The 24,398-nt window shown below is 49.2% G+C and overlaps 2 protein-coding genes across 5 annotated transcripts; both read left to right on the top strand.

The window, feature by feature from the left end:
• The first annotated feature begins 289 nt into the window (after window positions 1-289).
• On the top strand, window positions 290-14,157 carry Oasl (2'-5'-oligoadenylate synthetase like). 3 transcript variants are annotated; one of them, XM_050121140.1, is made up of 6 exons: window positions 305-529; window positions 4,694-4,976; window positions 6,928-7,103; window positions 9,994-10,235; window positions 11,122-11,269; window positions 13,225-14,157. In XM_050121140.1, exons 1-6 carry the CDS (start codon window positions 332-334, stop codon window positions 13,723-13,725), a joined length of 1,548 nt encoding a protein of 515 aa, XP_049977097.1. In that variant the 5' UTR covers window positions 305-331; the 3' UTR covers window positions 13,726-14,157. The 3 variants fall into 3 exon arrangements, with proteins under 3 accessions (XP_049977099.1, XP_049977097.1, XP_049977098.1); XM_050121141.1 differs by lacking the exon at window positions 4,694-4,976 and having other exon boundaries at window positions 307-529; XM_050121142.1 differs by lacking the exons at window positions 9,994-10,235; window positions 13,225-14,157 and having other exon boundaries at window positions 290-529; window positions 11,122-11,232.
• A 4,558-nt stretch (window positions 14,158-18,715) lies between these two features.
• On the top strand, window positions 18,716-24,322 carry CUNH12orf43 (chromosome unknown C12orf43 homolog). 2 transcript variants are annotated; one of them, XM_050121084.1, is made up of 6 exons: window positions 18,716-18,871; window positions 21,174-21,216; window positions 21,369-21,467; window positions 21,661-21,734; window positions 22,385-22,475; window positions 22,873-24,322. In XM_050121084.1, exons 1-6 carry the CDS (start codon window positions 18,724-18,726, stop codon window positions 23,195-23,197), a joined length of 780 nt encoding a protein of 259 aa, XP_049977041.1. In that variant the 5' UTR covers window positions 18,716-18,723; the 3' UTR covers window positions 23,198-24,322. The 2 variants fall into 2 exon arrangements, with proteins under 2 accessions (XP_049977041.1, XP_049977040.1); XM_050121083.1 differs by having other exon boundaries at window positions 22,870-24,322.
• The last annotated feature ends 76 nt before the right edge of the window (window positions 24,323-24,398 follow it).

Genomic DNA, 24,398 nt, shown 5'->3' with positions numbered 1-24,398 from the left:
CAATTTCGGTTTACACACGTCACAAAAGGGAAACTACAAATGTTGAGAATCGAAACTTACAGCACAGAAATTGGCCAGCTGCCAGCCTTGTTAAGGTGGCCCCAACCTGCCAGCTCCGAGCTCCCATCCCCCAGCACACCTCCAGTGACAATAAATCTCCAAGAAGGGGATCCCCAACTAGCCCATTGCTCCCTGTTCCTCTCTTTCCCCACTCTTTTTACCACAGGATGCTAGAGGTCCGCTGGGAAGGAGCCGCCTTAAAAAAGGAGGTGTGTGCGGGGGAGTTGGCTATATAACCCTGCAGCGGCAGCCTTCAGTGGTTGGGTCTGCCATGGCACTGGCCCAGGAGCTGTACAGCTTCCCAGCTTCCAAGTTGGACTCCTTTGTGGCTCAGCAGCTGCAGCCAACCAGAGAATGGAAAGACGAGGTGCTGGAGACTGTGAGGACTGTGGAAGAGTTCCTGAGACGGGAGACCTTCCATGGAGAGCGTGGGCTGGCCCGGGATGTGCATGTGTTGAAAGTGGTCAAGGTAAGACTGACCGTCCATTCCCAGCCAAGATAGGCAAAACCCAGCACAGGGGGTTTCCAGCCAAGAAAGACAAAACCCAAAGCCGGAGCCTCAGCCCACAGTGCCTAGCTCACACTGACATCTCCCTGTCTTCAGCCACTGCCGTGAGCAGAACGAGCTGGTAAAGAAGCTAATAACAGACCCCCTTTGGGGAACACAGTAGCCTAACCCTTAATGTTCTCCCATTAAGGCTTATGCTCCGTGAGGTACAATTTTTCCCCCTTTACAGACGAACCAAACAGAGTTATAATGGCCACACGCAATGTGAGGCCTCTCATTGGATCCTGGCGCATAGTCTGTAAGAAAGTTTGGGGAGCCTGATATGAGGAGTCCACTCCTGTGATCTCAGCACTCGGGAGGTGGAAGCAAGAGGATCATGGGTAGGAAGACAGCCTAGGTTACAAGTTTCAGATAAGGAGAAAGAGAAAGTGTGTGTGTTTGGGAACGATTGGTAAATGTTTAATATGGGATACATTTGGTAAGTAGACTGCTGTTTGTCAAGTCTAACAGCGTCTGCTGGGGTAGAGTCTTTCTTTTGGGGGCCTCACGTGCTATGCCTGTTGAGATGAAGCAAATGCGGAGCGGTAGCTCGGTGCTCAAGTGCAAACCTAGCATGTTCGAGGCTCTGGACAGACAAAAGACAGACAGACACAGATGTGACAGGCTCTGATGTGCTGGGTGCCAGAGTGATCTTTGTATTTTTTCCTATCTGTCCATGCTTTAATTTTTTGATAATAGAAAGATTTTTTTATAATGGATGCTGAGGGGGCAATGTGGCTTGCTTAGGGCTGCACAGCTGGCCTCAGAGCTGGGATTTAAGTTTGAATACTCAAACTGTGCCCCAAGATTCTCACTAAGAATCCCCACCCCCAAATCCTTCCTCCAGCTCCTTCATCCATCCTCTGTGCTAGCGGGAATCACAACTCGAGATACGCAGAGGTCGGCAGGCCTGGAAGGGGTGGGACCTGGGTGTGATTTCCACTCCTGAGAATTCCAGCCCTGCGGAGACAGAGACAGGAGAATCACCAGGAATCCCTGGTCCACCAGCTTAGCCAATCAGCAAGCCCCAGAACACAGTAAAAGACCTTTTGTTAAAAACCAAGATGGACAGCCTAAGGAATGTTACCCAAGATTGACCTTTGGCCTGCACACGCATACAAGCATACATGCACACAACTTTGGAGAATTAGTCTCAGCAGATTGTTCATTTACATGAAGGAGACTGACACTCAGAGAGGGTGACATATCCAAACGCCACACACATCCAGGCTAGAATAAGGACTCTGGACTCCAAGCCTAAGGCGCTAACTTTTGCTCTTGGGAAGAATTTAGCAGCCCTGAGCCTCTGTGCCTCCCTTGCACTAATCCTGTCTCCAAAGCCCCAGACACGTGATTTAGAAGTGGCAGTTTGTGCCCTGTCACTGCACAGACCTGGATTTGTCTCTGGGTTTTTCCTCTCACCAGTTGTGTGACTTTGACAGTACCCTTCTGTGATTGTAGCATCCCAAACATCGTCTCCCGCTGCCCTTCTGTGATTGTAGCATCCCGAACATCATCTCCCACTGCCCAACACTGAGGCCTAAAAATTCTCTCAGGGTAAATTCTTAGACAGAAAGGTTTCATTGTGACATTTGTCTAGAACTTCTTTCTGGTCCACGGGACTTCTCTCTTGGGCAAGGCCATCCTCCAGACCACTCCCTTCCTGACAAACTTGAGAAAGCAGTGGGTAGAATAAAAAGTATTCTAGGAAGCAGAAGAGTCAACAAACAGTATGAGTTTTGATGGCAACAGATGCTACCGGCTAAGCCACAGTTCTCCTTCCCTAACCCACTAAATGATAGCCACACCTAAAGAGTGAGGCCCACAGAGAATGAACCTTAGACTCAAAGCCTTCGTTCTCTGCACCCTTGGAATTCCGGGCGGAGGGGCAGGCGGGGTGCTGAGCTCTCCACATGACTGAATGCTCATCTAACCAATCAGTTGTGAGCAATTTCAGCAGAGGCCAGTCATGAAGTCTGCTCTAAGCTGTTTAGGAAAGGGGGAGAGCTGGGCCTGCAGAGGGATCAGGAAGGGAGAGGGCGGTGTAGACACGACCTTTGCCGACGTTCAGCATCAAGCTGCCATCCTTCCGCTCAGGGTAGGAATACCGAGTCTGAATGCTGGGATCAGAATAAAAATGGAGAATAAAGACAGCAGGTGCCTGCTTCTTGGGAGCAGGGTGAGGTCCATTGGACAGCATCCCAGGATGGTAAGGAAGAAGAGCCACGGGCCATGTCATCTGATGTTCCCTCTGACTCCCTGTCTGGCTGGGAGACCTTGCAAGCAGATTCTGCTCCACTGCCTCAGTATTTCCAGCTGGGGAGATGGGTCACAGGCCATCTCCATGGTGATTAGAAAAGAGAAATGCCTTCAATGGCCTTGCTGGTGCCGCACACTGGGGCTGCTCAGCCTGTGATGGCAGGACTTTAATTTCTGCAGTGACTGCACTGACCAGGAAAGGTAGCCACCTGGAGACTGACCCTCTCCCAGCAGTCCCAGGTCAACCAACATGGGGTGAGAAAGAGGTGAGCCAGAGAGATGCAGGGCCTTGTATGCCAGGGGGGTTCTGGGACCTGCAGGGTGGCTCAGTATGGAAGGTGTCTACTACCAAGCCTGACAACCCAAGTATAATCCCAGGAACCCACGTGGTGAAATGAAGGGACTAACTCCCAATAGTTGTCCTCTGACCTCCATATGTGTGCTGTGGCATGCACGTGTGTGCGCATGCACACTCATACACATACACACTCGTACACACGAATAAATAAAATAAAAAATTAAACAGTTCAGTCTCCCACCATTAAGAGGTGGGGTGACTAATGTCTAGAAAGTTGGGGAGTCAACTAGATGAAAAGGAAGAGACACCACTGCTTACATCCAGGACACGGGACACCACACCCAGCACTTGGCATTCAGCATTTTAACTGACCTTCCCTGTGTTCTAATGGTTCCCATTTCATCAGCGTTTCCATTTCACTCATGATGGACTTCGGGCTCCTAATGATCACACGGCAGATAAATCAAGGATAAGATTCAAGGGCAGGGCTAGGCATACAGTTCTAATACAAAAGTGCTTGCCTACCGTCACGGCGGCTCCCTGATTCATCCAAATATAATTTAAGGGAGGGAGGGAGCATGGATGGATGAAGCTGACTGTTTCACAGCCCGTGCAGTAGATAATTCTACAGGCTGGGAGCCCCTTATCAGATCCTCAAGGCCCAGAGTGTTTCGGGTTTAGACATCCCCCCACACTAGGCTTTGACCTATTTACATAAACATAACAAGATATCTTAAGATAGGACTGAGAAGCTGAAGAGATGGCACTGGCTGCTCTTCCAGAGGTTCTGAGTTCAATTCCCAGCAACCACAAGGTGGCTCACAACCATCTGTAATGAGATCTTGTGCCCTCTTCTGGCCTGGAAGCAAACATGCAGATAGAACACTGTACACATAATAAATAAATCTTTAAAAAAGATAGGACCCAGATCTACTCATAAATTCGTGTTTTCATATAGCCCAAAGGCAATTCTGTACAATATTTTTGGTCACATGAGATTAGGTGTGGAATTTTCTACTCGTGGCGGCGTTAAAATACTCTTGGATTTTGAACATTTTGGAGTGTTTAGATTAGGGATATTCTGTCATTGTTCCCTTGGGGCGGGCATTTCCCTGGGTTGGACAAGACTGAGTCTCCAAAGGTGGATGGTGCAGTGAGGGGATAATCAAGGGCTGCTATGGTGGGGGCACATCTGTCCCATTGCTTGGGAGACTGAATCCGTCAGGACGATCATGAGTCGAGGGCAGCCTGAGATACACAGCAAGTTCCAGGCCGGCTGTGGACTGCGCAGGGAGACCCTGTATCAGAAAGGAGAACATAAGGAAGCCTGGTGCTGGGTGCCAGCAGCCAGAGCTCCCGAGCACCAAATTCATCCTCTGCCTGTCTACCCCGTGACACGGGACGGCAGCGCTTCTCTCCTAGCCCTTGTAGAAAGACTATATATTAAAGGGATCTATTGTGTGAAGGGCCCCGAAGTTGCTGGGTGCATGGCAGAGGGCCTTGGGATGACAGAGTTCTGTCTTCTGCAGGTGGGCTCCTTCGGGAACGGCACAGTGCTTAGGAGTACCACGGATGTGGAGCTGGTGGTGTTCCTGAGCTGCTTCCACAGCTTCCAGGAAGAGGCTAAGCACCACCAGGCCGCACTGAGTCTGATCCAGAAAAGGATGTTCTATTGCCAAGACCTGCTGGACCTTGGGTTCTGTAACCTGGGAGTGACCGAAGGAGTCCCCAGGGGTCTCATCTTCACTATCCGGACAAGGGAGACCTGGGAGCCCATTTCTGTCACCATTGTGCCTGCCTACAGAGCCCTGGGTAAGGGGAACAGAAGTCCTACATGCCCAGCCTGCCAGCTTCAGGAGGCTGTTACCCCCTGCGTCTGGTGGCCACAGACATTCCTCCATCCTACCCACGTCCTGAGCTGGGGCTGAGCTGCCACAGTGTGCTCAAGACTCACACTCGGAGCTGGGAAACAGAAACTTACCACAGAGGCACACTGTGGAAAACGAGGAGCTCTGCTGGGGAACCACCAGAGAATGTTCAGGAAAGGATCAGATCAGGAACTGAGTCCTTCCTACACGACACTTGCTGTGTCTGGACACGCACTTCGTTCCCAGAAACAGACCTGTGGCAAGGGCAGGTCTAGGGGACACGCACTTCATTAGGGAATTAAAACAGAAAGGGGAAGGCACTAAATGCCTTACTCAGCCTCTGCAGAACTCAAAAGGTTACTGTAGAAACCTCTTCCACCTCACTCACCGCCCCGTTGCCCTGCAGAGTGTATCCATTAACTGGGGGCAGCCTCAGAGTTAGGCGGCTAAGTTACCTACACCTGCAGTTTTGTTCGTGTTTGCTATCCACCATGTTTTACTCTGAGGCCAGTGACCCCAGTCTGATGTCCGTAAGCTTCATCATCCTGGGACAAAACATCCAGGACAAGCAACTTAAAAGGAGGCAAGCCGGGGCTGGGCTCATGGTGTTGGAGGCTTCAGCAACCAATCACACGCTCCTTCCTGTTGTTTCTGGCCAACACACCAGGATAGCGTGGAGCAATGTATGGATGAAGAGACTTGCTCATCTTCCAGGAAGGAGTGGTGGGAGGGGGGGAGAAATCTAGAAGAGAAGCGTCTCTGTGTTCCCTTAAGAGGTGGCCCCAATGGCTTGACATCCTTCCGCTAGTCTCCACCCCTCAAAGGTTCTGCTCCCACCCTATAGCACCTCAAACTGACAGCTAGACCTTTAGCACGTGTGTCTTCAGGAAGACTTACTATCCAAACCAGGCCAGGGAGATTCTCGCAAAGGACCTAGTTTATGACCATGTGGCAGCTCACAACTACCTGACCCTCCAGCTCCATAGGATCCAGTGCCCTCTTCTGACCTCCTTGAACACCCATGTGTGTTGTGCACATACAAACTCATGCAGGCACACATGCACACACATGGATATATAAAAAATGCATAAATCTCCAGATCCAAACTCTAAAGAGTTTTGTATTGTGCGCCAACTCCCACTGATTACAGGATGTGCGTCATTGCTCCATGGGTGTTAGAAGTGGGAAGGAAGTCATTCACAGGGTGGCCAGCACTTGGTTCTCCCCTATGAGTAGTGGCAGATTCCAAACAATGTCCTAGAAAGAGATCTATTGATAAAACAGACTTTAAGGAAAGCTGGAAGTGCTGGGGACATCCAGGGACAACCTGAAACATGGAGAGCCCAAAGCTGGTCCTCTAGGCTGGGTGTGGTGGAGGGTGCCTTTCATCCCGGCACTCAGGAGAGAGGATCAGGTGGATGGCTAAGGGTTTGAGGCCAAGCCAGTCTATGGAAGAAGTCACCAAAGTAAAATTTAATGAAGTGGTTTTTTTTTGTTTGTTTGTTTAAAGAACCTCACCAGAAAAGTTCTGTGGTGATAGCGTACGCTTTTAACCACAATGCTCGGGAGGCAGAGGCAGACACAGGCAGATCTCTGACTTCGAAGCCAGCCTGGTTTATAGAGTGAGTTTCAAGACAGCTAGGGCTACACAGTGAAACTCTGCCCTGGAAAAAATAAAAAACAAATCAGAGAGAGAGAGAGAGAGAGAGAGAGAGAGAGAGAGAGAGAGAGAGAAATGGGGAGCAAGGGAAGAGAGAATATGAATCTCACTGGAAAGACCTTCACTCAGGGCTCAAGTCTCCCTGGACGCAGAATGACCAGGTCCTCCCCAAATGACTACTTGGTTCCCAGGGCTTCCAGCATCTTCACTCGGTCTCTGTTTCCACTCTCCTCAGGGCCTTCGTGTCCCAACTCTCCGCTACCCCCTGAGGTCTATGTGAATCTGATCAAGGCTAATGGGTACCCTGGAAGTTTCTCTCCATCCTTCAGCGAGCTGCAGAGAAACTTCGTGAAGCATCGGCCAACTAAACTGAAGAGCTTCCTGCGGTTGGTCAAGCACTGGTACCAGCAGGTCAGGGGCTGCCAGGTTGGGGGGGGGGGCTCAAGAGCTTTCTGTGGCTGGCCAAACACTGGTACCTGCAGGTCAGGAGGCTGCCAGGTTAGGGGGCCTCAAAAGAAAACAAGGCTAGGGGAAAAGCGGGAGAAAGAGTGAGAGAAAGCTAGGATATAGCTGGCATTTTCTTTGAGCCACCAACCAGCTCTGAAATAAAGACACGGAGGCTTATTATTAATTATAAGTGCTCGGCCTTAGCTTAGGCTTGTCCCACCAGCTCTTTTAACTTAATTTAATGTTTCTATTTGTCTATGTTTTGCCTCAGGGCTCTTTACCTTTTTTTTCTTTCATTCCGTATGTCCTACTTTCTTTCTTCCTCCGTTTCTGTCTGTCTGGCCCATGGCGTCTCCCTGTTGTCTGCTTTTCTTTTGAGCCTAAATTTCTCCTCCTACTTTCACCCCCTGCCTAGAAGTCCCACCTATACCTCCTCCCTTGCTATTGGTCATTCAGCTTTTTATTAGACCAGTAAGGTTCCTTAGGCAGGCAAGGTGAAACAGCAGCCCATCTTTATACAATTAAACAAAGGCAGCCATCTTTATACAATTAAACAAAGGCAGCCCATCTTTATACAGTTAAACAAAGGCAGCCCATCTTTATACAATTAAACAAAGGCAGCCCATCTTTGCTTAACTGAGCAAATATTCTGCCACACTGGGACATTTGCAGCCTATAGTTACGGCCTCCTTTGGCTGACTCTGCTCCTGGGGTTTGTGAACAACAAACCCAACAAGCTCAAGACAAAGGAGAGGAGAGATTGCCTGAAATCCACTCACTATTCTGCTTCTCAGTGATGGTTGTTTAAGTGTCCTGGTCATCATGAATGAACCAGCCTTGGTAACTACACATCTGAGAAGTGCCCAGCATATGTCAACGTAGCCAGGTGTGTAGAGCTATCTAAACTGAGAAAGGAGGAATCAGAAACAGCTCCAGCACACGCGCACATGCGTGCTCACACGCACACATTCATGGTGGTCTTCTTGTAAAATAAAAATACACGAAGATAAAGGTGAGGCGCGATGGCACACACCTGTAACCACAAGACTCGGGAGACTGAAGCAAGAGGCTCAGCCTGGACTATATAGTGAGCTCCAGGCCAGGCTGGGCTACACAGTGAGACTCTGTCTCAAAAACACTCCATAAATTTGCTATTCTGGCATAAGGAAAAAGAGATTACCTGTGGGTGGGTTAATTTCTAATCAGTGTGCTCATCTGTCATACACACACACACACACACACACACACACAATGTAGTTGGTTGTTTATGGATTCTTTACTCTTTGGGGGGCCCGCCACCCAGCTCCCAAATAAATCACACACATGGAGGCTTATTATTTCCTTTCTTTCTTTCTTTCTTTCTTTCTTTCTTTCTTTCTTTCTTTCTTTCCTTCATTTTTGTTTTTTCGAGACAGAGTTTCTCTGTAGCTTTGGAGCCTGTCCTGGAACTAGCTCTTATTGGCCTGAAACTCACAGAGATCTGCCTGTCTCTGCTTCCCAAGTGCTGGAATTAAAGGTGTGTGCCACCACCACCCAGTGTCTTATTATTTCTCATCAATGCCCCGCCTTAGCTTGGCTTACTTCTTGCCTGCTTTCTTAATTTAAATTATCCCGTCTACCTTTTGCCTCTGGGCTTTTTTCCTTTTCTTTCTTCTGTCCTTTCACTCCTACTCTGTGGCTGGCTGGGGGGTTGGTGGGATGAGGGGCTGGGGGGCTGGGGGGTTGGGGCATGAGGGGCTGGGGGCTGGGGGGTTGGAGGCATGAGGGGCTGGGGGCTGGAGGGTTGGTGGGATGAGGGGCTGGGGGTTGGGTGGCTGGGGACTGGGGGATTAGGGGCTGGGAAGCTGGGTGGCTGGGTGGCTGTGGGTTGGGGAGCTGGCCCCTTCTTTCCTCGCTCCTTGATCTCTCTTGCTTCCTTATCCCTCTTTTCCTCCTCCTATTTTCTCTGCCTGCCAGACACACCTGTTCTTTCTGCTGCCTTGCTATTGGCCGTTCAGCTCTTTATTCAATCAGTCAGGTGTTTTAGGCAGGCACAGTAACACAGCTTCACAGAGTTAAACAAATGCAACATAAAAGAATGAAACACATCTTTGCATCATTAAACAAATGTTCCACAGCAGAAACGAATGTAATCCACATTAAGCTAATATTCTACAGCGAGAGAGCCTGTGTCAAAATGTGCCGAGGACAGCGACTGAGGGAGTACATCATGCTGCCCTCTAGTCACCACTCCCATGTACATGTATTGTCACACACTTATTCATACAAAAAGGATTTCAAATCCATCTGGTGAGATGTCTCAGTGGGCTAAGCGTGCTTGCAACACAGCCTGGGAGCTAGAATTTAACCTGACCCCAGGAATCCATGTAAAGGTTGAAGGAAAGAACTAGCTTCACGAAATTGAGTTCTGACCTCCATACCTGCAGCACACCGTAGCATGCACACACACGCTCACGCACACACATGCACACACACATGCACACATACACTCACACACACATGCACATGCATGCACACACATACATACAAATGCATCACACGCACATGCACACAAACACATGTGCACACACACTCACACACATACATACACATACACACACAGGAAGAACAAGAGATTCAAAAATAAATTATATTCCCCTAAATTTGAACTCAAATATAATTTGAAGTCTACTAACTTAGGCCCTTAATCCTAAAATGGAGAAACCAAGGACCAGAGAGGGAAAGCAACTTGGTCAAGTCACACAGTTAGTAGGTAGAAGAAGGAGAATTAGACTTTGGACTTTCTGCCCTTGGATCTGATGCCCTCCTTACACTTAATCTTTGCATCCCTCTCCGTCTCCCTCCCCCTCTGCAGTATGTAAGAGACAAGTGCCCCCGGGCCAACCTGCCCCCTCTCTATGCCCTGGAACTACTGACTGTCTATGCATGGGAAGCAGGCACCCAGGAGGATGCTAACTTCAGACTGGATGAAGGGCTTGCCACTGTGATGGAGTTGCTGCAGGATTACGAGCTCATCTGCATCTACTGGACCAAGTACTACAGCCTGCAGAACCCAGTCATCGCGGACTTCGTCAGAAAACAGCTCAAGAGAGAAAGGTACTGGGCCACTGCTCTCAGCAAATCTGGCAGGAAAAGCAGAGAGACTGGTGTTAGGTGTGGACTGAGACGGCCTGTGGGACAGCACGGGCTGCTCCCTCATCATCCAGCAGATGGTGGGGGGTCTTGGAGCCGCAGGCATGGAGCTCAGGGTGTGCAGTTCAGCCCAGGAGCTGCTTCACGGTCTACCACAGGGCTAGAGTCACTACTCGTGAGCCCCAAGCCCCAGGAACGAAAAGTGTCCCTCTTACTTAGGGACACGGAGTCTGCCTCAGGCACTCCCCCAAGGAGTCACGGAGGCCACCAGACTTTACTTAAGCCAGTAATGTTTAATCATTCATTGTTTGCATACAGGAGGGACATCTTGGAGGCAGCTGAGCTGTCCCTGTTGAGGCAGTAGAGTTAGAACCCTAAGAACCTTCTCTACCAACCATGAGACCTTAAAGTCTATGCCTCCATTCCTTCACCCCAAAGCGGGGATGACAATAATAGTAAGAATAAGCCGTATAGAACTGTGGGGAGGGTTAAAACAGGCTCACTTGGGTTCTGGCCCAGTGTTTCAAACGCAATCAATAAATGTTGGTGGTGTCACTGTTATCAAAGGCCGTTCAGCAAATTTGGCCGCAAGCTTGTGCAGCCTCTCATAACCTCGAGAGGCCTCCCCTGCCAGAGCGGACGTCTGGTATTGCTCCAGGATGCATCCAGCAGCCTGGTCCTCTCCAAAACTTCATCATCCCCATGCCCTTGCTCGCCGGTGGTATTGTGAGGCCCTCCTTGGCTGACAGCTCTGGGGGATGGGGAGATGCTCAGTGGTGGGAAAGGGCGGTGACTGAGAAGCATCTCCCCAGTCTGGAAGGAGCCTGGGCATCCTCTCTCTGTGTTGCAGACCCATCATCCTGGACCCGGCAGACCCCACCCACAACGTGGCGGAAGGGTACAGATGGGACATAGTTTCTCAGCGGGCCAACCAGTGTCTGAAACAGGACTGTTGCTATGACAACAGGGACTCCCCAATCCCCAGCTGGAATGTGAAGGTAATGGTTTCTCCCAGGACCGTTAGTGGCCTGGCAATTCGACCATTACCCCTGCACAGTGTTGGCTCCCCCAGCTGGGTGCCTGTGGAGAACAACTCTTCAGAGGCCAGAAGCCTACAACACCATTCTCCAGCCAGCTATGAACTTGGGGCACTCTGTGACTTTCTAAACCTTGAGGTTTTAAGTTTTACATCCTTCCACTCTCCCCCTACTGGACTATCAGGTTCACATTGCTGATCACTGCTTGTGTGTGCTGAGTTCAGATAGCTCGAGTCAGTCAGCCTTCAGGAGGCAGAACTAGACTGGGGGCTGGGCTGAGAGGGAGGAGGAAGCTTGGAAGGTCAGAACCTTGTCCTCAAGGAATGCAGGTATCACCGTTAGAAGCAAGCTAAAGCAAGCTTGCACAAACCTGCAAGACAGATTCCAGGAAGAGATGAGACTCTCCGCTAATGAAAGGTGCTCAGACACGCTGCACGCTGGTACATCTCTGACGCAGCAAAGAGCATGCTAATCTCGCATTTACAGTTTGCGAAGTGCTTGTCCAGGGGCTGTCTCCAGGGACCTTCAGAACAATTCTGTATGATGGTTGACCATTATCACTATCTTTACTCTTTGATACTGTAAGTACTGCTGTTTCCATTTTTGAGAACAAGCTGAGGCTGCAGAGGGGTTAGGTCAATGAATCAAGTTTACAGTGCTAATAGGCAGCAAAACCTGCTAGCAAAGGCTCAGTTAGGTCTTTAATGAGACTCTGGAAACAGACGGTGAATACTAGCTAGAATCACAAGGCAAGAGTCCCTGCAGGAACTTTAAGCTGGAGGTGAGCCTAAAGCACCAGACAGGATATAAATGCCGGTGAGATGGCTCCATGGATAAGGGGGCTTGCGGCTAAACCTGAGGCCCAACTTGAGTTCAATCCCTGAAGCCCACATGGTGGAAGAACAGAAATGACTCCTGAGAGTTGTCTGCCATCCACATGTACACTGCATCTCTCTCTCTCTCTCTCTCTCTCTCTCTCTCTCTCTCTCTCTCTCTCTCTCTCTCTCTCACACACACACACACACACACATACACACACTCTATCATCTATCTATCTATTATCTATCATCTATCTATCTCTCTATCATCTATCCATCCATCCATCCATCCATCCATCCATCCATCCATCCATCCATCTTTCCCAGATACTCCAGGTTGAAGAGAGAAGAATAGGAGGGGCTGAGCAGTGTATATGTGAGAACAAAAGGCTGCTGGTGACAGAAACTAGAGCAGAGGCTCTAAAATAAGGCGCAGACAGAAAACGAGGGGCTGCAGCTAAATAAACCAGTGGATAGGAGGAAAAGTGTATGCCTCCGGGGTTTGTTTACGAAAACTGTGTAGCCCTGACTTTGGTGGAGCTCTCTATCTATCTAGACCAGACTGGCCTCAAATTCACAGAGTTTTGCCCACCTCTGCCTCCAAAATTCTGGAATGAAAGGCTTATGCCACCACCACCCAGTGTGTGCCTCTGGGATTTTTGAAACGAGGCTTCATTGCGTATCCTAGGATTCTCTCAAAACTCACAATTCCCCCGTTCTGAGTGCTGGAATGACACATATATGTCACCCCTTCCCCCGCCCCGCTGGGCTGTAGGAATTTTTTTCTTGAAAGTTTTACAAGCCCAGGCTTAGAGTCCTTCAAAACCCTGCTGTGCCCTGCAGTGAGTACTGAGCTCTAAGTGGGCGGGGGCAACCACTTTGTCTACCGAGTGGGAGGAGACCCAGCTTCGTGGGGCTGCAACTGTGCTCCTGGGAGAGGCCCCGCGCAGAGCCTATAAACACAGAGCGCTCCCACACATTTGCTGATGACGACAGTGACGAGGAAGCCGATTTTGCTATGGCGAAGAAGAATCTGCTAAGGGAATTAATAGGTAATCAGACAGAAATGTGACCCTAACCTCATCTCCTCTCTTGCAGAGAGCACCAGATATCCAGGTGACCGTGGAGCAGTGGGGTCACTCCGATTTAATCTTCTGGGTGAACCCTTATGAACCCATAAAGAAGCTTAAAGACAAAATCCGACGGAGCCGGGGCTACTCGGGCCTGCAGCGCCTGTCCTTTCAGGAACCCGGTGGCCCCCGGCAGCTCCTCAGAAGCCACTGCTCATTCGCCTACTACGGAATCTTCTCCCACATCCACATCTGCCTTCTGGACACCATCTCCCCCGAGATCCAGGTCTTTGTGAAAAACCCGGATGGTAGGAGCCACGCCTACGCCATCCACCCTCTCGAATTTGTCCTGAGCCTGAAACAGCAGATTGAAGATCGGCAGGGCCTTCAAACTCAGGAGCAGCAGCTGGAGTTCCAGGGCCATGTCTTGCAGGACTGGTTTGACTTTAAATCCTATGACATCCAAGACAGCGTCACCCTCAACCTGTCCAAGAAGAGGGAGGGGAAAGCTCCATTCGCACCCAGCTAGTTTCCTCTGTAAAGGTCTCTGGATTTTTGCTCACTCTGAGACTCAGCCTAGTCACCCCTCCTTCCAGTCCTCCGCTGGGGTGGTCCAGGGGGGAACCAAAAAGGATGTGAAGTCGTATGGAATCAGACAATAGCCAGACACTCTGTGTGACAATGGAATTCTGAAGCCACCGCTGCAGGCCTCATGGCCACACACTATCAGGGCTTGGTCAGTAACTGGTAGTTTACTCTTAACTTGTTCAGAGGAAGCCAAAAGGCTTCTCAACCAATTACACGGATCCAGCTTCAGGTTGCCTCATCTCCAACCTCCATCAGGGCATACCTGAAGCCTTCCCTGCCCCCACCCCCCTTGTGCCGGCCTCTGACTATCAAAAGCAAGGTAGGGCACCAAATCCCTTTCAAATTGAGAATAAACAGCCTCTATTTCTTCCCATTTTAGTGGTTTTTATTCATTTCTACAGATGCCTCTCAATTCTGGGGATTGATGAAGGTTTAAAAAAAAACAGATGAAAAGAGTCAAAGTCTCAGAGATTAAGGATGAGACAATGTTTTAAAAATCCCCTCTGTGCATGGTAGCAGACCTTTAATCCCAGCACTTGGGAAACAGAGGCAGGTATATCTCTGTGAGTTGGAGGCCAGCCTGGTCTACATTGTGAGTTCTAGTCAGGGGCTACATAGTGAGACCCTGACTCAAAGTTTACTGCCCATAATAGTCTAGAGACAAAAACATGCAAACCAAAAACCCCTCATTTTCATTGTCAAAGGATGTTGTGATTGGATTTATGACAAAAAAAAAAAACTATCAAAGGCTCCCTTTTGATCTGTTTTCTGGTGGACTTAGCATAGCTTCAAGTCCAATTTATAACTGGTTTTCAAAACCTTCTGGGCAATTTAACAATAATACTCTATATATCCCTAGCTTTTCTGCCTCCAGGCCTGGAAGAGCATCTCCTTTCCAAAGGGTAAACAGGCTACTCAGCCATATCTTTGTGTACTTCATAGTCCAGCCCCTGTAGGTGCCTTGAAGGAGGAACGAACAAGGCTGAGGCAGACCCACTGGTAGAGCACTCACCTGGCTCCTGTGAAATCCCCAGTACTTCCCAAACCAGGTGTGGGGGCGAACACCTGTAATCCCCGCACAGGAGCAGAAAAATCAAGAATTCAGTTACCCTTGACTACTGGTTTGAGGCCAGACTGAGCTACAAGAAACCCTTTCTCAAAAAAAAAAAAAATTGACCAGAAGAATAAGTCACTGTTTATGGTGCATTTAGACTCCTGTAACAAAAAGCGTAAATCCAGAGGCTTATATATAACAAGCTTTTGTTTCTTACTGAGAAGTTCAAGATCACTGGTGCCCGGTGAGGACCTTTTGCTGGTTTAGAGATGGCAGCTTCTCACTATGTCCTCATGTGGTAGAAGGAGAGAAAGGCAGCTCTGGGAGCATTAACAGCAGTGATAAAGGCTCTCTTTCCTGTCAATTATTTCCAAAGGCTCCATCTCTTCAGGAGTTTGCAGGAGAGTCAAACATTCTGATCATGGTGGTCACTTAAAAATTTTAAGGCTTTTTTTTATTTTATTGGATGTGTGTGAGTGCTTTGCCTGCGTGTATGTATGTGCGCCACATTCGTATCTGGTACCCTCAGAGATTGGTGTCGGATTGCCTAGAATAGGAGTTGTGGTCGGAGGGTAATGAGCTGGACAGGAATGCTGGGAATACAACCCCGGTCCTCTGCAAGAGCAACAAGCGCTCTGAACTGCTGAAACTTCTCTCAGCCACTCCTTTAAAAATCTTTCCACTCAAGACTGCTTTCATTTCAAGGATATTTTTTTATATTATCGCAGACATAGAAGTGTGTAAAATAAGCAGGCAAAATAAACACAGGAACAAATCATGGAGAAATACATTTTAAAACAACTCTTTGGGACCAGCAAGATGGCTTAGGAGGTGAAAGTATTTGCTGTCAAGCCTGGCAAACTGAGTTTGACCCCTGGGAGAAGTGCAGAACTGATTCTCTCAAGTTGTCCTCTGACCTCCATGTCTGTGCACATGCACGCACACACGCCTGTGCGCTCACACACAAATAAATAAATAAGTGTAATACAAATCTTTTTTAAAAAAAGTTATTTGAAGCCAGGTAGGGCAGGCCTTTAACCCAAGCACTTGGAAGGCAGAGGCAGGGAGATCTCTGGGAGTTCAAGGTCAGTCTGGTCTACAGAGTGAGTTCCAACACAGACTCCAAAACTACAGAGAAACCCTGTCTCAAAAAAAAAATAAATAAATTTAAAAAAAGCTATTTGGCGTGCATATAATTTTGCCATTGACTAAAGACTGAAGCAAGCAGGTGTAATTACAAACATATGCTTGTAATCCTAATGAGAGAAGCAGAAACAGGAGGGGCAATGTAAGTTCAAGGCCAGCCTGGTCTACACAGCACACTCCAGGCTAGCCAGGGACGTGTACAGCCATCTCAAAAGGGCAGAGGGGTAAAGTGCTTAGCTTTGCAATGATCTGAGTTCCATGCCCTAAACACACATAACAAAAGCCAGGCATGGTGATGCACACTTGTAATCCCACTCCGGGGAAGGAGCCAGGCAAATCCCTGGGACTTGTTGGCTAGCAGACCAGCTTACTCAATGAGTTTAAGGCCAGTGGATGACCTTGACTTAACAAAAAAATGTGGGAGACAGACAGCACCTAAGGCAAAATATTCAAGGTTGACCTCTGACCTCCACACTCATGCCCACCTATGTGCACATAACATAAACATGCATAAATGCACACACATGAAAAAACACAAAAACAATTCTGCATGGTAATGAGATAGATATGTTTGCTCACTTTTATATAAACCTTTCTTAAACATTTGATACTGAGGGACACTGTTATAGAATATTATTTTAAGATGTCTTACATTTGCTTATGCTGTTTAACATTTGTTTAATGCTGCAAAGATGTGTTGCATTTGTTTAGTTCTGCAAAGCAGTGTTACTTTGCCTGTCTAAACCACCAGATGGTCTAAGAGCTGACGGGCCAGAAGAATAGGCGGGGCTGGCAGGCAGAGAGAATAGATAAGGAGAAAACGAGAGAGGAGGGAGGAGCAAGAGAACAAGGAGAGGAGGACACTGGGGGCCAGCTCCCCAGCCCCCCAGCTCCTCAGCCCCCCAGCTCTCCAGCCATCCACCCAGCCCTCAAGCCCCCAAGCCCCGCAGCCACCCAGTTCCCCAGCCATCCACTAAGTCCCCCAGCCCCCCAGCCCCCCAGCCAGCCACAGAGTAAGAGTGAAAGGAAGATTGCAGAAGTAAGAAAAGGAAAAGACCCAGAGGGCTTTTCAAGAAAGAATAAGCCTCTGGGTGCGGATTTATTTGGGAGCTGGGTGGCGGCCCCATCCCCAAAGCCAGAAGAGTAAAACAACCAACAACAGGACACAAAACTTCGATGTTTGTCAGAGCGGATCAATATTTTGTTCTATAACCATCAATGCTGAGAATGCCTCTTCTCAAAAATACACTACAGAACAGCAGGCACACGTTTAAGGCCGTTTCGGAAGTTGTTGGAAACGCTGCCCTAAACCCAGCACAGAAGTCAACCATTTTTTCCTAATGAAACTCAAGTTAGCAACTTTTACAACAAGTGTTCTTCTAGAAAGCAGTTCAGAGATGCACTGACTGGATGTGTGCTAAGGAATGGCAGTAAAAAACGTTCTTTGTTTGCTGCAGCTGCACTGCCGTGCTTGCTAAGAGCAGAGAACGGTGTGTACAGCAAGAACTCTGCGGTTCATGGCTGGCAAGCTAAGCCAAGGAGTTCCAGCCTCCATTGGCACCCTGTGGTGTGAAGACACGTCCAGTACAGTGTGCAGATCACGTGGTCAACGCTGCACTTAGGTTATGCAAGTGCCAGAGACATCACAGGTTCATCACACGCTTGATTTTGAAACACACAGTCAGAAATCTTTACTATTGCCAAATTTCTCATGACCCTCCACATTCAGTTCCCCACAATTAAGATGCTGGGGGTGGGCCCCAAATGGCAGTATTCCACACCCACCTTGAGGCTCACTTTATGCGCAGGTCACAGAGGGAGTTCAAAAAGCAAACAGGCTCTCAAGTGCTAATCTGCAGCTATCTATGAACTATAGACTGTGCTGTAACTGGCAAGGCCTCAGCTATTCCAAGAGTCATTCTGACCCGGTATGCAAGACCCTGGAAGCCTATAGTTAACAATCTTCCTAAGATCAAATATGAACTTTAAAAGGTGGTTAGCTGCCTTCCTGATTTCATCAAATCATAAATAAATTCATTTTTCCTTAAAAAGAACTAATCTTGCTATCTTGCTTCTGTCATTACCTCCTTGTTTCACACACACACACACACACACACAAACATATATATATATGCATGTCACAACAATTAATGAAANATATCCTGGGACTAGCTCTTATAGACCAGGCTGGCCTCAAACTCACAGAGCTCCTCCTGCCTCTGCCTCTGCCTGAGTGTTGGGATTAAAAGTGTGTGCCACCACCGCCCAGCTGACTTCAGAATATTATTGTTCCCTATGTATATCTCTCATTTTCCCCCATCCAGTTAAGACTGGAAGCCAGGCATAGGGGTACGTGTAACGCCAGATCACAGAAGGATGAACCAAAAGGGTTGAAAATTCCAGGCCAGCCTCTACACAGCAAGCTCCTGCATCAAAAAAAAAAAAAAAAAAAAAAAAAAAATCAATAACTCAAGAAATATAGAGAGGGTAAATGGAAGGAGGTAGGGAATAAAAGAAAATAAAGGCTAAGGAAAAGAAAAAAGAAAAGAAAAAAAGGAAAAAGGGGTTGGAAGACCATTCTGGAGTTCATCTATAAGGACCGTGCACCGCCAATGGTGTTCTGTGAACTACAATCCCCATGATGCTCTGAGCGTCCCTTCTTATTCACGTAGTCATGTGGAAAGGAAGGGCAAATCAAAAAACGGACGTTTCCCCCACAATTCTTTGCGGCATCTCAAGATGGTGGCGCCCGGTGGTGCAATGAGCGATTCTGAGAGCTGCAGCAGTAGCAACAGCGATGCAGAGGAGTTGCAGCGATGCCGCGAGGCTGCGATGCCCGCCTGGGGGTTGGAGCAGCGCCCGCAATGGACAGAAAAACCTAGAACCGGTATGGGGCTCTCCGAAGAGCGGGGTTCTTCCCCTGGGCCCTGGAAAGGATGGATGGTGGGTAGGAGTCGCAGCGTCTTTCTGAAGCTCCTGAGACCAATTGGGGATCAGATTCACGCGGAGGGCAATTCCTTTATTCCAGCGGAGGCAGCTGAGGGCCCTAAATGTCTCCTGACTGCGCTTTCCTGCATGTGTCCTTACTGCCATTCTCCGGGAAGGTAACCATGATTGAGCTGCATCCCCGTCCTGTATTCTCAGAATCCTGCCTTTCCCGGCCCTCGCATGCTGCCCCATTCTGGGTCACCGTGACTATCTAACCGTGAATCCCTAGCAAACCAGAAATGAATCCGAAATCTGCCAGTATAGGGATTCTTAATCATGGTAAGAGAATCCAACAGACCCCATGATTTGAAATGGGAAAAAATACTGCATCTTTACATTCATTATATACGAAATGAAATTTAACATCTTTTTCTCATCCGTGTGAGCCACAAGCCACAGTCGTTTGACAATACCTGCTACTTTGTTGCAGAAGTCACCATATTGTTATAGCTCTCCCGTTACAATCTTTTACAGATACATTGAAGTGTCTTGTTCACAATATAATGTTGGAAAGAAATCGTTTACACTCTTCTCTACTTTAACATTCCTGCAATCTTTAGACCATTTCTATATCAGTAGATGGCAATTGCCACACACGCCTACAACTTGTGTGGATCCCCAGTACCTATCGCGGAAGGAGAGAATTGACTCCCACAAGTGAGTCGGTTCCCAAACACCAACCTACAGCAGTAAACATTTCAAGTCTAGGAAGGGGGTCGACATGAAACGGAAGTGTATGACACCAACTGTGAAGGGTGTTTGGTTTCGTTTGTTTGTTTTGTTTTGAGACAGGGTCTCTCTCTAGTGGCCTGACTGGAATTCACTATGTAGACCAGACTGGCCTTAACTCACAGAGATGTCTGTGTGTGCCTCCTGAATTCTGGGGCTAAAGGCGTGTGCTTCCATAGCCTTTAAAAAGTGAGTGATCTTTAGCTTGGGCGGTGGTGGCATACGCCTTTAATCCCAGCACTCGGGAGGCAGGTGGATCTCTGTGAGTTCGAGGCCGGCCTGGCATATAGAGCTAGTTCCAGGACAGGCTCCAAAGATACACAGAGAAACCCTGTCTCAAAAAACAAAGGAACAAAAAGTGTTCTTTAAATTTTGTATTACGTTTTATTTTGCGTGTGTGTACTCATGTGCACATGCACACGGGTGCCCCGTACACATATGGAGATCAGAAATCCTTTCTCTCCTTTTACCATGATCCGGGGGCAAGTGCCTGGTGAACTGACTTACCTTTGCTGGGAGGTAATTTCCTCAGTTTATAGGTGTAAAAACCAAAAACTTGGAGAGTTAAATGGCTCACCCTGGGTCTGGAGTTGGAGCCTTTTTCTGTGTCCTGGGAGGACTTTGTCATTGCTATAATGGGAGCTGCTCTTCGTGACTTCATGTTACGGAAGACAGGTGTCCATCTCCCAGACATCCACATCCAGGGGCATCAGGCTTTTGAGAGTGCACTGACATAGAACAAGTGTATCAGCACCCCAGGTTCCTGCCTCTGCAGCTTGCTTCCCCCCCTGCCTGGAAGACTCTCCAGGTATTCCCCTCTCAGATCTCTGTCCATCAGTTACCTCACAAAGCCCTCCTTGCCCCCCTGTGGAGGAAGAGCCCCCCACACACACTGTGCTCTCCTCTCCTGTCTTTTTCTTTTGTGCTTTTTAACTGTCGTTTAGCATCTGTTTTCACCAGGAATGTAAGACCTCTGAGGACACCGACGCTTGTCTGAGCTGTACGGCGGGTGGGGCACCTGGTTATTAATAGTCGTTCAGCCGTTCATCACTCTGCCCACCATCAGCATCCGCAGTGATCCTCACAAAAGCCAGTTTCTTCTTCCACAGCCTACTCCCCATATAGTAGACGTTCAGTAAACCATACTCATATCACACTAGGTTTGCTTGTTAAACATTAACAGGGCCTCCGGAACCAGATGACCTGTACCCTCTTTCTAACCCCCATTACATCAGCTATTAGTCATGCATGAGCTCAAGGCTAACCTGGGCTATGTAACAAAATCTGGGTTCAAAAAAGGAATTAGTTTTTAGACTCTAGCCATATTATTTTACATGTCTCTGACCCCAAATGGAAATGGGCGGGGCCGGGGACACCCTTGAGCCATACGTGTAAATCATCTAAAATGTACCTAGCCCACGCCGCTATCCTCCACTCTGTAAACTAAACTCCTCATTTTCCTCGCTCCACAGATGCTGCAGGTAAACAGGTGCCGGCGTCCCAGCCAAGCCACAGGTACTGTGCTTCGGACAGAAGCTTCTGAGTCACTGTGTGTTCCAGGTGCTAGGCTAGGCGACAGGGTGGCAGCAGGAACAAGACACGTGGGCCCTCTCCTGTGGGGGCAGCTTCTAAGCTGTCAGGAAGTGATGGCCTTCCGTGTGTTACAGGCGCGAGGTGAACAAGCATGACGAAGATGGCAATGAGCTTCAGACCACACCTGAGTTCCGAGCCTTTGTGGCCAAGAAGCTGGGAGCCATGCTGGACAGGTGAGCAGGAGCACGCTAGAGCTCGAGATCCTCTCGCCTCACCCTCCCAAGTTCTGGGGTTACAGTCTTATGCCCCAAACCCAGCAAAAAAAAAAAAAAAAAAAGAAATAGAAAGTTTTTAGATTTAAAACCAAAAGGTACTTTTGTTGCTACCCATAATGTCATCCTAAGTCTTGCACCTGCTCTCCCTTAGCTCCATCGCTGTCTCAGAAGTGTGGAAGAAGCCATGCAAGGCAGAGGTGCAGCCCGTGGCAGAGGCAGAGGACGGTGAGTCCTTGAGGTGCTGGTGGACACTGCCCTGGGGAGGTCCACCGTGTGCACGGAGCGCCATAGGGCTAGCCGTGCAGGGAGCCGGTTTCTTCTTACATCTGCTCTCCCCACACTCTGAGGCAGGCATTATGGTACCCATTCCCAGAGTGAGCTAGCTCCGGTACCTGCAGAAGCGCTTTGCCTTCTTGTCCCACAGTCTTTCCCGTCTACTCTGTCTGATCCTGTCCTATAATTGAGCCTCTTTGGAGGCTGCCGCAGGTGAGAGATGCAACTCCTGACTTCTGGAAGCTTCTGAAGGCCAGGTGTGGTGGCACACACTTTTAATCCCTGCACTTGAAGCAGATGCAAGTGTACCTCTGTGAGTTCAAGGCCAGCCTGGTCTACATAGCAAGCTGCAGGACAGCCAGAGCTACATAGAATGACGCTGTCTCAAAGTCCACCAGAAGCTTCTGAAGCTTACTGTCTGGTTTGGCAGCCAGTGGGTGGGTGCCCCTCAAGCCCTCTGTCCTCTGGCTCCACAGAAGAGCAAGCCAGCCCTCAGTTTACACACACATGGCAGGGGGCCCCGAGGACAGACTGTAGCCTCAACAACTGGATGGGTCAGTGCCTGCTTCTCCCAATCCTGACTCTATCCCCACGATTTGTAGGCTTCCGCCTTTTCTTCACATCTATCCCCGGAGGCTACAAGAAGGAAGCTTCTCTGAAACCATGCCGAAAACGCCAGCCCCCCAGCTCCAGGTGAGAGCCCACAGCCTCTCCTCTCTCTCCTCTCCTGGCTGATCCTGTGAAGTAGCTGAGTCAGGTCCAGATCAAAGGAAGAAGCCTGTCAGATCCTAGGGCAGTGTGCCCCAGCAGGAAGTGCACAGGGTCTTCTCGGGGGAGCTAAGGCTCTCCATGCATTGGGCCAGATTCCTCCCTGTATCATTCTTGCCTCTGTTTGGGTGCTGTCAAGGTCCTCATTGTAGATGGGAGTGCTGAGGTCAGAAAGGTAAAGTGACAAGCTGACCTTGGAGCCTGAGTCTGCCTCAGACCTGAGCCCCAGCTCCTTGGCTGCCTCCACCTGGTCTAGAGGCGACAAGGTAGCTGTGAGTCCCGTCCAGTCTCCTGCTAATCCAGCTGCTCTCCCCGGCAGCAGTGACGACAGTGACGAGGAGTGGCAGCGGTGCCGGGAGGCAGCTGTGTCTGCTTCGGACATTCTCCAGGAGTCAGCCATACACTGTGCTGCCGAGGTGGAGAAGGAGGTGGAGAGAAAGAAATTGAAAAAGAAAGCCAAGAAGAAGGCTGACATTGACTTAACCGGAGCCACAGGCCTGAAACAGGAAAAGGAGGCAGGCACCGTCAATGGGGACCCAGCATCACTTGGGACCAAAAAGAAGAAAAAGAAGAAAAAGGCCAAGACAGCCAGGGAGGCTTCCCTGCGCCCCCCAGCAGAGTGTGCAGCAGCTGGGCCTGCAGACTGACTCCAGGCTGAGGCATCATAGCCGCCAGCTCTTGAGGCTGAGGCGCCTGTAGAGTCCAGGCAAAGCTAAGCCGCTCTCCAGGTCCAGCACCGCCTCCGCCCACAGTGACTTTAGCTGGGCTTGTGGTTCCAGAACGTTCTATTACCTCAGGACAGAGGGCACTTCCAGTTTCTAAGACTGAGTCTTAGAGCGTCCATCTCCCCTACCTGCCCAGCCAGGTGTGACATGTGGTTTTTAGAAATGAGGGGAAGGGTCTCCAGGGTACTACTGAGGCCCAGGGAAAGTTTGTACCCCTCCCCCAGCCCATACAGACTCAACAGCGTTGCCAGGAAAAGAAGGAAAGATAACCCCCTCCTTTTTTCCCCAGAATTTTCTTACTGCAAAATTTTTAATATACCATCCATAAAAACATGTCTAAGTCAGGTCAGTTACTGCGTCAGGCGCCAGAGTACTGGGGACCTACTTAATTTAGGGTGCAGGCTTGGCTGCAAGGCCCCAAGTAAGTTCTGTCCCCAGCACCAAAGAGAAAAGGGAAAATAAATTATCAGTGACCCAAGACGTAGCCTAGGGACTGCCCCGCTTGGTGCTGACCCTCTCTGCTTTATTGTTTGTCTGAAAGAGTCTCTGTGTAGCTCAGACTGGCCTGCGGCCGCCAGTCTCCTGCTTCTGCCTCCTGAGTAGGGAGACAGGAATACGCTGTCAGTACTGTAGTGTTGGGTGATCACGCTTGCTCGGCAAGTGTTCTACCACTGAACCGCATCCCACCCTCAGTGCTGAAAGTTAGGGGACGTCTTAAAAACCACACGTGGGAGCCTCCCATCCCCCAGATCTGCTTCCTCACCCCAGCTTCAAGACTCCGGGAACGGCATCCCATGCGGACTTGGGTTCCTTGCAGTGAATCTGCAAGGAGGAGGCACAGGCTCGGGTGGTGTCTCCTCGCCTCATTTCCAGTGACACAAGAGAAACAGACGTGTGACCATGTGTCTCAGGGCTGTCTATGCCTCAGGGCCCTGGCCTGTGCCCAGCTTCCCTCTGCCTTCCCTCCAGCTGCTGAAGGATAAGCAGGAAGCTTCCATACATTTTTCTTTGACTTTACTAAAAGTTAAATAAATGTACAGGCTTGTCCATAGCTGACTGTACGCTGCAGGGGACAATGCTCTCTAGGCTCTTCAGACCCAGACAAGAGCCCCTAAGAGCCAGA

This window comes from Alexandromys fortis, unplaced genomic scaffold (genome assembly GCF_014885135.2).
Source record: "Alexandromys fortis isolate MF-2015 unplaced genomic scaffold, M_Fortis_MF-2015_v1.1 scaffold_197, whole genome shotgun sequence".
NCBI lineage: Eukaryota > Metazoa > Chordata > Mammalia > Rodentia > Cricetidae > Alexandromys > Alexandromys fortis.
The sequence above is the reverse complement of the archived record's forward strand: the minus strand, read 5'-3'. Positions and strand labels throughout refer to the sequence as shown.

Coding starts and splice junctions, on each gene's coding strand:
- Oasl (XM_050121140.1), top strand. CDS start 332: ATGGCACTGGCCCAGGAGCTGTACAGCTTCCCAGCTTCCAAGTTGGAC. Junction 530..4,693: donor ATGTGTTGAAAGTGGTCAAG/GTAAGACTGACC, acceptor TGTCTTCTGCAG/GTGGGCTCCTTCGGGAACGG. Junction 11,270..13,224: donor TCCCCAGCTGGAATGTGAAG/GTAATGGTTTCT, acceptor CCTCTCTTGCAG/AGAGCACCAGATATCCAGGT.
- CUNH12orf43 (XM_050121083.1), top strand. CDS start 18,724: ATGGTGGCGCCCGGTGGTGCAATGAGCGATTCTGAGAGCTGCAGCAGT. Junction 21,468..21,660: donor CTGGGAGCCATGCTGGACAG/GTGAGCAGGAGC, acceptor GCTCTCCCTTAG/CTCCATCGCTGTCTCAGAAG. Junction 21,735..22,384: donor CGTGGCAGAGGCAGAGGACG/GTGAGTCCTTGA, acceptor CACGATTTGTAG/GCTTCCGCCTTTTCTTCACA.